At 33.0% G+C, this 14,992-nt stretch overlaps 1 protein-coding gene across 1 annotated transcript; it reads right to left on the reverse strand.

Moving 5' to 3' along the window:
• Window positions 1-149: 149 nt before the first annotated feature.
• LOC108331629 (alpha-N-acetylglucosaminidase) lies at window positions 150-14,135 on the reverse strand. The gene is made up of 19 exons (XM_052876588.1): window positions 13,770-14,135; window positions 13,599-13,675; window positions 12,353-12,567; window positions 12,140-12,261; window positions 11,277-11,365; window positions 10,900-10,994; window positions 10,648-10,729; window positions 10,341-10,447; window positions 10,204-10,234; window positions 6,124-6,241; window positions 5,930-5,977; window positions 5,443-5,553; window positions 5,123-5,224; window positions 4,305-4,403; window positions 3,369-3,479; window positions 2,339-2,565; window positions 2,009-2,246; window positions 1,348-1,426; window positions 150-633 (listed from the first exon to the last, which is right to left on the reverse strand). Exons 1-19 carry the CDS (start codon window positions 14,118-14,120, stop codon window positions 365-367), a joined length of 2,571 nt encoding a protein of 856 aa, XP_052732548.1. The 5' UTR covers window positions 14,121-14,135; the 3' UTR covers window positions 150-364.
• Window positions 14,136-14,992: the final 857 nt, after the last annotated feature.

Below are 14,992 nucleotides of genomic sequence, written 5' to 3' on the forward strand. Positions count from 1 at the left end.
ATTTAATTTATATAAAACAATTGTATCTGAAAAGTATTTGAAAAGTTAATTCAGAAAAAATTCAATAAGAACATGGTATCAACCTAATTGTCAGGTCCACATAGTTTAAAGAAATCCATCTATATTCCCAACAATAAGACATGGCTGTTTTCAAAACTTCAAGTCCATTGGTAGCATAAAGGAATAACTGGCACACTTGCTTTACGTTTTTGCAATTTGCAGGAACTGGAAAACTATAGTTTCCTTTCCACATTGGCAAAGTAAATTTGAAAAAGAAATTTGGGAAGAGATTATGGGAATTGAAAATCTGGAGAAAGTGTTGGTTTCTTATACATCTAAGAACAGTTTGTTGAAATTTCATTGTTTACTCCTGTATAAGCTTTGTTTCAGGATTGGTGACGTTCAGGTATTTGTTAAAAAGCCACCGAGAAGTGATTAGAGCATCTCCCTTACTTTCCACAGGAAAAATGTTCCTACTCTTTTGCCATTCATTAGTAAGCTTTATCCACTCCCTCCTCCATTCAATTAGCTTGAAATCTTTACCTTTCTCTAAGCTTTCTCTTAAATATTTAAAGTAAATAGCAGCTCTGGGGCCATAGTAATCATGCAGAAGCCCGCTCCAGTACTTGTTTCCTGCGTTGAACAAGTTAACTGACATTACTAAACATAACATTGCTATTAATTGATTTATTTCCCTTTTCTGTGTGGGTTCCAAAAGATGCTCTTCATTAAGAAAGGAGAGTGCTTACCATTTACAAAAGCAAAGGTATACAAGCCTTAACTTTATAAATCCTATCTGTGTTCCTTTCTACAAGTACTTATACGAAGAAAGAAAAAAGAGTTAAATATGTTTAGTCACTACACTTTGACACGAAATTAGAATTTGTTTCTATTCCAAACTTTAATATAGTTTGGTCTCCAAATTTTGAAACTGAGTAAATATAACCTCTTAACCTAACTGCGTTAAATTTTTTTTGAGATTTCGAAAGCTATCCAGCTTTGAACTATTTACATTAGTTACACTTAGTTAGACTAAAAAGATTATATTAATTCATTTTTAAAATTTGAAAACTAAAATACATTGGAAGACAGACAAATTCTAATTCTACACCAAGTTTAGGGATTGCAAACATATTTAGTCCAAAAAAAATTATAAAATAATTCATGTATAAGTTAAAAATCAACTTTTGAATAAATAAAGGACAAAATTCTATAAATTAATTGTTCATGTTTTCTTTTCTCTAGTTTATTCAAACATGGCATAATGTTGCTGTAAAAAAGGCTAACACATCCTAACCAGTGAAGCAAGGTTTAATAGTATAGCAAGTAATTAACTGTTATTCATACCGTAGTCACGAAGCAGACTGGCTTCTTCCTTTGTGTTGTCAAACCACATGGTGATTTGCGTTCTAGCGTTCCACTCAAACTACAAACATTTAGGTCACATCAATAGAAGAATAGAAGTTCTTTTACATTTCTAAGCAAATTCAAAAGTGTTATTATGAATATGGACAAAAAAATTTAAAAATTACGGATATAGACAAGTCTTACCGTCCTCACACGACTTCAAATGAAGAAGTCGTGCAAAGGATGCACAACTTTAGTTTTGACATTTATAAAAAGGTGAAGTCGTGCGCGGGTCTAATAATCGATTACAACTAACGGTAATTAATTATATAATGCTGAAATCATGCATGAGGTGTACAACTTCTGTGGTAATCAATTACAATATTGTTATGCACCCATGCACGATTTTAGTATTATGTAATCGATTACAGTTGGTTGTAATCAATTACCAAACTCAGAAAATGTGTGGGGTGCATAACTTCGCCTTTTAATTAATGTCAAAACTAAAGTCAAGAACTAAAGTCATGCACCCCTGCATCACTTCTTTATTTGAAGTCATGTGGGGGGTCGACTTATTCATATCCATAATAACGCTCGTAAAAAAACCAAGAATAGAACAAGGGAATTTTCAATTTTTTGTGCCAATTAGAGTATAGCAAACCTGTCGCTCCTGTTCTTCATTTTGAGCTAGTTTCTTTGCACTTTCTAACCAAGGTCCCAGAAGAAACCCATCGTGGCAAGCCAATAGTGTATCCAAATCCTCCACAAGGTCCAGAAATCTCTGGCTGAGAAGGGTCGTTCCATGGACATCATGTGATTTATATGCCTCTATGACCTTAAAGAATAATTCATTTGCATATTTTGCCAAGACTTGTCTTGTCAGATCAACTAGGTCATACCTGGGTAAAGAATAAACATCAATGAGTTACATTTAGCTAAGTGCTGAAACACGAGAAAGAATCATAATACAACCAACTTCTATCAGTCTCACCTGTAAGTTTTACTTCTAGAAAGTTCATCTCCACTAGTTATAAAAAACTCCAATGCATAGATTACTTCAGAAGTTGAATACCATAAATGTGGTCGATCAAATGTATCGGTCGTTTCCTTGATAAATGTTCCTGAGGGCATGTCATAGTGCCGAGACTGATCATGATGTACTGAAATTAAGGAAGGGTCAACATCAGGGAATGCTACGATGACATCTCTGTTTTTGTCCTGTTCCCACACAAGAATATTGGGTCAAACTTTAATATGATATACGAACTTATGCATTACTGTCTAGGACTAGGATGAGATGTACAAATAAAGTAAACTAGCGAAAAATGTGATGTATTTGTTTTCCTGCTTTATACATATCACACACAGACATAGTCCATTGATAATTAAGATTTATATATTTAAAATCATTTATAAAAAAAGTTAGTCAAACATAACAATATGAACACATTATTTCTTAATACAAAAATAGATATAATTCATCGATTTGAAATTTAAGAAAAGAAAAATTAGGGTATAATTTATTTAAAACATGCCACCAGCTTGTTGATCATTATTATTGAACAAGATACCCTCTAAATCAAGTTCAACTAAAGTTACTCAAGTTCATCCAAAGACAATTTTAAACAGAAGAGAAAACTCATTAGTCGTGGTCAAGAGAAAACGTAAATGCAAAATAGACTGTTTGCTTGTATAAAGGAAAAATAGAAGTTTACACAAAAAAGTTTGTGACTTTAACTTCTGAAAAAAAAATCAATTTGTCTGTCCTCATCAACATTAACATTGTGTTAGAGAAGTGTCTAAGCAAAAAAAAATGCTACTTATATTCGACACTTTAGTGAAGTGTCTGAAACGTATTATCGATCTCGATGTATCACACAATGAAAATGAAGTATGGATAAAGGGAAGGCAATGAATGAGGATCAGTAGAAGTTGAACACAATCACATAGAAGGTCTTCTTTTCCAGGATTAACTGGAATAAATTATTAATCATAGCTATAAGTTTCGATCAATTACTTACATAGGCTCCATCTGTGCAATTGTAAATAGTGTGATATAAGACATTCCATCCCTCTTGTATCAAAGGAAGTGACTGTCCATATCGTCTAGTTGAATACATGTCAATCCATGCCTGAAAAAGAAACGTCCATGTATTTCAATCTAAAAGCATTACCAAGTTAGTGAAGACGGAAGAAAGATATGGAAAAAAAGAAGCGTTTTTCTACGTATCAGATGCACGGGTATAGGGGAAAAATGTAGATAGATAATAATGGAAAAGAAAACATTTACAATGTTGGAAACACAAAATGCATATAATGCATGTTATTTAGTATTTATTTATTGTCCCACAACATTTTATAAAACAAATTAAAGTATGGATTTAGTGGCAGGTGTGCAGTGCTTACAACTTCAGATATTAACAGCAGAGACCAAACACACTAGTAAAGGAGAAATGACAGAGCTATGGTAACCAAATTGGGCTCTTACCGTTGTTGTATCAGAGCACTAATGAACAATACATAGATATAAGCATGACAAAAAAAATTGCCAAAGGAATATACTTCATTTCTATATTATTTTCATGGTTACACTGATTTTACCCATGGTTAACAAAAAGCCAGCTATGGATCAAAATTATCAGCAACATGGGGTTTATAAATATTCTGTTGTAAACATGGAATTGCATTCATGGGATGAGAAATAGAAGACAAGAAGTTGGAATTACATATTAAGTCCAAAAAGTTACCTAGTCGAGGTGGATAATGAAATTGGTTTGGGAGAAAGTGTCTCCAGAATGAAACTTGGCAAACAATAAAAGTACATTTCACATTCAACAGAACTGGTCACCCACATTATGGGGAGTTCCTCAGGTTACAAGTGATCCTCCTAGCAGAATATAGGAAAACCATGAGTAAATAAAGGCAACCTCTTTACTCCAAAGATTCTCTAATTTTACCTTAACATCAATCTTCTTGTGCTGAAATGCCATTTCAGACATCAAATCATAGACAATGGGATTCTGTTCAATACCTTCCATAGACATTCCAACTCCAACCTTCATTAAATCAAATAGGTAATGATAAGTATGAAAAGTTATTAGCAGAGTTACTTTGTGAAAGTAATTATAACATGGTGCGTAATTCAAATTCTGATGGGTGTTGAAAAGATAAGAGATTGAGAATATATTTCTCATGCTGAGCAGACCACATTGAACGAGAAATGACATTTTTCAACTCAAACCAAGTTTGAACAGTAAATTACACTGTAGATAGTAGATCTCAAAGATCTCAAAGAGATTGTAATTATGTTCATAGATACACCAAATTCTAGCTTCGAAAAGTATCTTTTTTGTATATGGGCACCTCTAGTGTCTTTTGTATATAAATATAAAAATATATATATTATTCTTTGCGGATAAAATAAAAAACCTAACTGGAACTAAATTATTTTTCTTCCAAAATTCAGTTTTTAATTTAATTTAAACTGCTTTTGAATCATTTACAAAATAGGTTTTGGTTTCAAAAACCAAATTTAAATGAAAAAGCTTTTTTTTTTAATATGCTAAGAATTAATTGTTTATTGCTTTAACTAAATTGAAAGATAAATATATATATATATATATATATATATATATATATATATATATATATATTGTGGAGGAATATTCATATTTGTTATTGTTTTCTTTATCAATCTATCCTCACATGATTCATATAATTCAATAGTGAGCAACTAAATATAAAAATGAGTCCCCAATAAAAAAGAGTAACTTGCCATTGTTGAGTTAATACTTGTGCGTGCATCAATCGGCCCAGATGCTATCGCGTCTAATATCCCATACATCTCAATGTTTCCTGCAAAATTGTGCAGCATACACCTGTGAAGCACAACACACGAAGTCAGTGATAAGAACATTACATAAATTTATTTATATATCAAATCCATAAGCAGATAAATATATCTAAATCTATCAAATTAATGAATTTCAAAGTTTTAATATCCTGTTGCATAGTTATAGACAAAAGTTATAACATGCCACAGCCAGGCATGACACTACTATATTTATTTATAAATATAAAATGGAAAATGACTTTCCAGATGTAGGGAACTCCATAAAACTGTTCTGAGGTAACCCAAATGGGTTTTACTTCAGCAAATAGGTCTAGAACCACCAGCTTTCCAACAGGAACAGAATGTAAAAGGGCCTGAAAATAAGAATCACATATGAATCATAATTAAGAAGTAACGACCAGAGTGAACACATAATTGTAGAAAGCATTTATACTGCCTAATAAATACATTTGTCAGCACATGTATATGGATTATTCAAGCCGTTGTCTTGTACAGGCACAGATGGAAGAAAAAGGAAAGTAGCTATAGTCTCTATATATAATGGGGATTTGAAGCAACAATCAAATTTTAGTTGAGAAAACCAATATAATTGAAATCCTTGCAAAAGACAAAAATTAACTAAGTCAGAAAGAATAGTTTTCATAGACAGATCTAAGACAGCTTTGTTTATTTGAAGACTATCGGTGAAAACATGCAATACAGTTCAGAGGTAAAATATTATGAACTAACCTTCATTTGAGGAGGTCTCCAGAAGGGATCATATGAAAACAGCCACCCCTGTATAGAAGAAGTACGACCCATTAAGAGTTTGGTGGATGCATAAGTCTACTTGCATGAAAATCTATGCTTATATATCAAAGCTAGCACTTAGCAGCATCAAATCAAGGTTGTCCAATAAAAAGAAAAAAACTAATTTCCATTACCTGCATCAGCCAAACAGCATCATCATCACCACTCTGCATTCCTTTAAAAATTGCTGCACCTAATGATGAAATGTACTCTGGATCATCAATTGGTGGGGTGTTCTCGTCAAAAGTATCACTGAGATTAGTCCAACATACTCTTTGTTAATGAATCAGGGTTTTCTTTATGAACAGCTTATAGTAAGATGATGCATATGCGTATAAATCACAACTCAAACAAACTTGTAAGTTTTAACGAACTGAAAAGAGATTTTAAGGATAAAATAAAAGTATTCATGTCTTCAGACTTCTGTGCAACGAATGCGATTGGTTTCAGCAAAAATATAAAAATAAGCTTTTCCTGTAAAAGGCGTAAATAAGTTGCAGAAGTTGTTAGTTTTGACAGTTATAGTAATTGCATGGATTCCAAGTAAAACTCAACCATTTAATGGTAAGAGTTTACATATTTCAAAATGTCAGGTGAAAAACATCTAGCTATTCAAACATAATTAGATAGCACATTTATAATTAATACTACACATTCTACCATTTCTCAATTGCAACTTCAGTTTGACATTTATCACAAACCCTTTTTTTCTCATAATTTGATGAGATATTGGTAACTTAATAAAGGAAGAAGAAATGTCAACAAAGAACCGGGGAGAGTTCTACTTGTGATAGTTATATTGGGAACACTGCTGGACTTTCGAGAGATCCAAGTCTCTCACAATTCCTTTGCAAATTTCCACATAAAGAATGACCTGCTATCAATCCCTTTGTCTATTTAGACACATCTTCAACTACTTGACTCACTAACTCAACAACACCCCAACTGATTGATGTGATCCTAAAAGATCAAATGACTATTTGATTGTGACAATTTGAGTTTTAAAAACAATTGTTTGAGAACACGAATACTTGTTTAGCTTGTTTCTCATACGGAGCTAAGTGTCCTCATGTAATTCAGCTTGGTTCATAATGTGAATTCATTGGAGAATTCTTCTCTTAGGTGGGCATATCCTAAGTGTTTTTATTTCCTTCATTTAGTTAGTCGGTCCACAATCAAGATAAAACCCCTCTTGGGTTTACATCAATTACTAACTAGTGGCCTCAACTTATATACCTATCGTGTATCAATGCAAGGACTTGAGAATCCTGAACAAGGAAGTTTTGATAAGCCACATTAGAGAGTGGGGTTTAAGCTTGAAACTTAATGATATGCATGATAATCTAATAAGGATGACACAAAGACCTAAGTAAGATCACTTAACTAATACCATTGCATGACAGGACGGACACATTGCACCAGAGTTAATTGGCTCTATTTGTTTAAACAAAAATCTAACGTTAGCACTACTATTCCCATCTTTCATTCATTTATTCAAAATAAATTTGGGTTTAATATAAAGATTTAGGTTTGACAAGGTAGGGATTATTTCAAACAAACTGTGTCTACTTATTTTCAGTCCAAAGGGATTATTCATGACTCTTCAAGTGTTTATACTCCCCAATAGATGGAGGGGTAGAGAGGAAAAATAGGCACTTGCTTAACACCACCCAAGCACTTCTCTTTCAAGGGAAAAAGTTCCAAAAAATTATTGGGGAGAAGTTGTCCTCATTGCTATATATATGATAAATAGACTTCCATCACATAACTAGAGAACAAAAGTCCTCTTGAAACCCTACCTCACTTTAAGATCTCAAATGGTCTCATTCTTAGAATATTAGGGTCCACAGCTTTTGTAGATATCCATGATCAAAATAGAGACAGACTTCGTCTCCGGATGTCACCTTGGTTATTCAGCAACTCAAAAAGGTTATAAGCGTTATAGTCCCTCATCCAAAAATTGTATATCTCCATTGATGTCACCTTCATTGAAACTAAATCATTTTTCTCAATGATGGCTTTCTAGAAGTTGTCACAAGATTGTGCTGACCATCTTGAACTCTTTAATTTGTCATATTCTCCAAATGAAGCCTTGAAATATGAACCTACAGCTGAGTAAAATAATTCTGGGGCACAATTAGAAACTTAAATCGATAATATCATTGATGCCACTGAATTACAAGGACAAAATACCGGAACAGCTAGAGATTCAATCCCAAGAGTTAGTACCAACAATTTTCCAAGATTCAACAATGTCTACACAAAAAGGAAGAACATTCCAAACATATGGCAAGTCCATGAATCGAATTGAAGTCCTAAACATGAAAATACAGACAGAGTTGAACCAGAAAATGAGAACACTCTCAACTCTCCAACTGACCTTGATTTGCAAATAGCCTAAGATAAGGTACTAGAAACAGCATAAAACAACCTTTATCCTATATCAAATTATGCTTCTCTGAATAGATTATCAGCTAACCATAAAAGGTTCATCTTTAGTTTGAATTTTCTTGTTGTTTCTAACGCCGTTACTGAAGCTTTGACAAAGCAAGAATGGAGAGATGCCATGAAAGTGGAGATGGATGCATTGGAAAAGAATAGTACTTGGGAAATTGTTGACAAACCCAGAGAAAAGGATATTGTTCATTGCAAATGAATATTCACAGTAAAAAAAGAGGCTGATGGATCTATTGAAAGGTACAAGCGAGCTTGGCCACCAAGACATACACTTAAGCTTATGCAATAGACTACTAAAAGACTTTTGCACCAATTTCTGAAATGAATATTGTAAGGATTCTTTTTTGTCTTTAGCTGCCCACTTTGATTGGAAACTTCTGCACTATGATGATAAAAATGTGTTTCTACATGGAAACCTAGAGGAAGAAATCTGCATGAATATTCAACCTGGGTTGAAAGATAAAAAAAAATTAAAGTATGTAGACTACGAAAGACTCTTTATGGATTGAAATGATCTCCTAGAACTTGGTTCGGAAGATTCACAAAAGCTATGAAAGGATTTGGCTACAAACAAAGTCAAGGAGATCACACTTTGTTTACTAAACATTCCTGTAAGGAGGGGATAACTGTTGGGAATCCAAGTGTGAGTTGCCTCAAAGTTTTGGGTAGAGAGTGGTGTCAATCCCTTATATGGTTGGGCTGAGATGTCATTGGTATTTATATCTCCTAGGTGAACGCTTTCCTCGATAGACAAAAAGATGTGTCAAAGATTGGTTGGAAAACTAATATATTTGGCTCAGACATTGCTCATTCAGTAAGTGTCATTAGTCAGTTTATGCATGAACTTAAGGAATCTCATATTCAAGCTACTCATAGAATTCTACATTACTTGAAGGGAAACTCTGGAAAGGGAATACTGTTCAAAAGAAATCGAAGACTAACTCTTGAAGCGACATTAATGCAGATTATGCATGTTCTCTTATTGATAAAAGATCAACAACTGGATATGTACTTTCCTAGGTGAGAACTTAGTGACATGGAGAAGAAAAATACAAAGGTTGGTGGCAAGATCATCTGCTGGAATAGAATTCAGGTCCATGGCACAAGGGCTACGTGAGTTATATGCCTAAAAATTTAGACGACTTGAAGATTAATTTGAAGGGACCCAAGAATAAATCAGCAATAAACATTACACATGATCCCATTCAGCATGACAGAACAAAATATAAACAAATAGATAGACACTTCATTAAGGAAAAATTAGAAGAAGGTTTAGTATGCATGTCATAATTCCATCCAAAGGCAGAAGGTGGCTGATGTGTAGACAAAAGACTTCCATAATCTCATAACCAAGCAGGGAATGGAGGACATTTATTCCTCCGCTTTAGAAGGAGTGTTAAAATGCGGGTATAAATATTGCACATTTAATGTATAATAAATATAAATTGATTGAATAATAAATATGGATTTGATTGTAAAATATCCCTAAAATTAAGGAATTGGGATTATGAATTTATTTGGTAGATTTGCACCTGATTTAGAGTCTTTATTTCAGGATATTTATTTCCTTTATTTTTGGAGATACATTTCCTTTATCTCAGGAGATTCATTTCCTTTTATTAGGATTTCGTTTTTCCTTTAAATACCAATGTATTGTTTCTTTCTAAAATCAATAAAAGTAATTTAACAATTATTGCTTACTATCTGCACATTTTTTCACAACATATATTAAAACAGTCCAGTGAAGAAAAACTTACCAGTTATATATGTGGCTGGTTCTTCCATACTCTGGGTGAAAACATAATCAAATATCACAAACAATTAAATTCGTATCTGGATATTTAGTACAAATCAATTTCCCTTAACATTTTACTGTGCCAACAACTCTGCCCACCTTGTAGTTGTTTCTCAATGAATGCTTTCCCAATCTCAATGAACAAAGAATCAGTTGCGTCAAGAAGATAGGTGCAGCACCATTTGAGGTCATTCTTTACAGAAAACCTATAGCACAACAGAATAAGGTCGTAAGTCTGGAGCATTTCAATGACACTTATCAACTTCCCAATATTCTTACAGAAATATCTTAATTATATACTGAGAACGAAACATTCTCAATTAAATTCTTAGACCAGTGTGTTTGCTTCATAAATAGACTAATTACATTCAAGTTTAACTCAACACACATACACAGTTGTACTCACCAATTTCCTAAGCGTGTTATTTTTGCTGATGGAAATATATATTTTAGCGCAGCAGGGACATTTCCAGAAAAAGCTGGCAGCACTGAAAAGTAAATTTTCAGTACTTATAAATTCCACTTCCATAGAAGAACTTAAACCAAAAGAACAATATTAATTTTCAATCCAGGGCCATTCTTTAGTTTGCATAAAGATCGACAATAGTTTATTGCTGTTACGTGGAGGAGTCAATAATAATAACGAGTTAATGGGTACCTGGTGTCATTCCAAGCTCATACATTCTGGCGAGAATTTTCTTCTGTAAGATTAATTGATTATCAAACCAGCTCTGTGGCAGTGGTCCACCCCATCTGGAATTGCATTATGACTCAAAATAGTTACACATTTCACTAAAACTATGACATCCTGATACAGGAAAAATGACAATCAAGGCATAGAGAAAGGTTTTGCCAAAAACCTCAAACTTGACAATTTTGCAATGAAACTGAAAGGTTTAAGCAGTTATGTTATGTATGCACAATTCTAGTTTCAACCTAAATTATTCCAATATTGAAATTTCACTCATCAACATTAAACTAAAAGCATGTGAACTATTAAAGTGGAACAATAGGCTCGTGAATCACTCCACTCACCCATGTAAATTCCCCATGCGTGACCATGCCAGAAATGCCGGACCTCCAAAGAAATCATCCAAATCAGAAATACTCATGTTAAATTTCTCCTGGAGGTTGAATATGATGTCAGATAGCTATCTAAGCAATACTTCATGGAGCAGAATTAAGCCGTACAATACCTAAGATTACTGAGCTTCTGATAAGATAATGTGAATAAACAAATTACAGAATTAAGGCCTAAATCAAGATGTTCATCTATATTTGATCATTAGCATCAAATGGCCAAAGAAGCTGACATCAATTTAGATGAGAAAGATGATTATTTTGTCCTTTTTGAGTTATGAAATCATTCCCTGAAAGTGTGTGCTTCAGTGCAACGCCAATCCATCAAGCCCCTTCCTTCTAAGTTTCATGCATTGGAAAGTGGGATTCTTTATAAATGGCTGTGTACGAATTTACAAACACGATCAAAGCGCATGTTTGAATTAAAATTTGCAAACTATGATTTGAATGAACTTAATTTTGCAAACTGAATTTTCAAAAACAACCTTGATATCATTTTGTTTTCAATAGAAACTTGGATTCAAGGCAAATGTAGGAGAGCAAACAGACTTTTGAGGGAAACCAAACACATTACTAAACTAAGTTTACTGGACAAAAACATAAGTTGAATGAGGCCAAACGGTAAATCAACCACAGGATATTGATCAACATTTTCAAACATGGTAATTTCCATTTTCCAAAAACTAATGAAACTAACCTCAAATCCTTAATGACATAAATCTCTGTTTTTATCAAACTATAGAACAATCCTTATAAAGACGCTAGAATGCCAAACCATACCACAAACTTGTTTTAATTCAAATTGGTAAGAAAGCGACCTGGAACACTTTCCGCCAAATAGCCTCTTGTCCCGTAAACGCAAGAGGCAAGTTGACACCCTGCAGAGCCATCCAGTCAATTTCCTTTTCCCATCTTTCCCAGTCCCACCAAGCGAAGGAATCTTCCACACCCAGATAAAGCAATAACATCACACAACATGAACACGAAACAAAATCCCGTGACATCAAATTCCACACAAAGAAGTAGCTTACAGCTAGAAGTAACTGCATTTTGGTAATAGCTCCACGGAATAGGCCTCTGAACAGAGACCCCTCCAGAGTGGGGAACGCGTGGGAGAAAGCCCGCATTGGGCACGGAAAATAGCTGCGAACCACCGGTTTTGTCCCATGATATGTGTGAACCGCACCAATGCTTCAGATACCAGTGCAGACCCGACACTATGTCCACTCCTGTTGTTCCTTCAATCCTATTTGGGGATTCAAAATCATCGGAACAAGTTCCACTCCATCACTTTCCGATTGAGTTATAGAGAAATGCTAGCAGAAAAACATTGCTGTGTTCAACGTTGTCTAGGGAAAATTCATGTTGACCACTCTAGAGAGAATTCATGTTTTCAATCTAAAACAATTTTAAAAAATTCAATTCAAGTTGAAACTATCTCTTGTATTTCCGTTTTTTTCTCTAACTACTATTTTAATATTTTATCTTTTGAGAAGACAATTTTATTATTTTATTAAGTATTAAGACTCTACCTTTTTTAGGATAAAGACTTAGTTAAAGATTCTTCCTTTTATTTTTTTATTTCAGTTTATTTTTAAAATTTTAAAGGTTTTATTTTAATCTTTTAAAGTGCACCTATTAAATTAACTTTATTTTCTATCCTTTTTGTCATTACAAAGTCAAATTATAGTTATGATATGCGTCATAGATAAAATTGTTAATTCAATAAAAATATTTTGAATGATCAAGTTTAAACTTTTTAAAGTCTGGGAACTAAACTAAAATAGACACAATAAAAATGATTAGCCACATTTCTATATTAATCCAAATTATCAAATAGTTTTAGACACTAAGTTTGCTAATCTATATTAATAAAAATATACATGGATCTAAAGAAAGCATTTTCATAAAGTTAAGTATTTTCTAGCTGTAAAATAATATATATATATATATATATATATAGTTATTTAAGTATACTTTTCCTATCAGCATAATGCATAAGAAATTTTCATATTTTACTAATATTTTTATAAAGTTAAGAATATAAAAAAAAAAACTTTAAAAGTGAAAAGAGAACGCATCAGTAGTAAGTTATGATTGTCCACTGAGTAAGTTAGGCTATCAAACTATAAACAAACTATGTTTGCTCACAAATTATGGCGTTACGGATGATTTCAGGCAACTGAATAATTTGAAGTCTTCAAAAGAACATAACATAGAAAATTATTCTAATAAAAAATCTCGAGCACTTTGTTAAGAAAATCACAAGAGACATACAGAATTTGTGGATCCTTTTGTGTCGCAAAAGAAGGAAGGTTTTTGATAACGAAGCAATATTCACCATCGCATTGCTTCTGTTAATAGAAAAACAGTAAAAAAAAATCATTAACTACTTCGATTAGGATAAGAGTCATAAGCTACAACAATAATAAAAGAATATATGTATTCCTTGGAGATGATCTGGAAGTGGAAGCTAGAGGAGAGAGAAGGCAACAAGCGGAGGAGGACGCCGCGCGCGGCGGCTTCCTGAACGGAAGGAGGAGCTCTTTCGCGGTCTTGGGTCTCAATAAGGCGCGAAACGGCGTCGACGCCAGCGCCGGCGATAGATGAAGGGATGGAGATAATGAAGATGATAAAAATGGCGGGAAATGGAAGGTTCATGATGGATTTGTGGGACTGGGAAGTGGTAACAGAGAAAGAAGAAATAGAAAAGAAGAGATTCTGTATGATGGAAGGAACTTCTTCCGTAACAGACAAGGTTTTAGTTTTTTTTTTTGGCCGGCACTCATGTTTTGCCATGAAACGACAAGTTTTAAGGTGGCAATTTTGTTTGGATAAGCATGCTTTTATATTTGTATAGATTAAAATATTTAAACTTGAGTGAAGCAATAATAGCACCCAAAAGATAATTAGGCATTAAAATTTATTGAAAAGAGAACAAATTTTAAACAATAATAAAAAGAGTACAGAAAAAAAAGTAGACAAGTGTTGAATAAGTTTCACTATCAATATAAATATTATAAAATGTTAGAAAACGTGTCATTAGTGCTCTTCTTGTTTTGTCTTTTCTTTTATCCTTTTTGAAGGTACGTAATACAATAGTAATGGAAATACATTAGTGACTTTAAATTTGGAGTTGAAGGACGGTGGTTGATTAGTCCAATTCACAGTTTAATCCCAATATTCCTTGCAATAACGTTTAATATATAAATAAATAAAAAGAGGCCCAAAATATCAGTTTAGTCTTTGACACGAAATATCATTCTTTTTTCAATTTGATATGCAAATGCCAACATCTAATATCTGGTTGCTAAAGGCAAAGCGATAAAACATTAATTTCTATTTTTTAATAATTTTATATTTAAGTTTAGTGGGAAAAAAATGGGAGTTGGTTCATTGTGTCGTTGGTTCCTCCAACACTTCATCTTACATTTTCAATTTTTTCAAAAAATTATTTTTAACTTTAATAAATATTGTTTTTATTTTCTCTCTTTCTGTTTAAAGTAAGGTTAAACTTGAAAGTCCCGATTTATATGGAGTTTTTCGATTTAGATCCCTGTTTTATAAGTTTCGTCAATTTGATCCTTAATATTAAAAATTTGACTTAATTGAACTTCTGTCGTTAAGTAAATTGACTTAACGGGATTAAATTTTTGATGACCTATCATGTT

This window comes from Vigna angularis, chromosome 4 (assembly GCF_016808095.1).
Source record: "Vigna angularis cultivar LongXiaoDou No.4 chromosome 4, ASM1680809v1, whole genome shotgun sequence".
In the NCBI taxonomy this organism is placed as follows: Eukaryota; Viridiplantae; Streptophyta; class Magnoliopsida; order Fabales; family Fabaceae; genus Vigna; species Vigna angularis.

Excerpts from the sequence above, each read along its gene's own strand:
- LOC108331629 (XM_052876588.1), bottom strand. The coding sequence starts at position 14,120 with ATGGCAAAACATGAGTGCCGGCCAAAAAAAAAAACTAAAACCTTGTCT. Across the intron at positions 13,676-13,769 it reads ACTTCCAGATCATCTCCAAG|AAGCAATGCGATGGTGAATA; the intron begins GAATACATATAT and ends TTCTATTAACAG. Across the intron at positions 5,225-5,442 it reads ATGGAGTTCCCTACATCTGG|TGTATGCTGCACAATTTTGC; the intron begins AAAGTCATTTTC and ends GTGCTTCACAGG.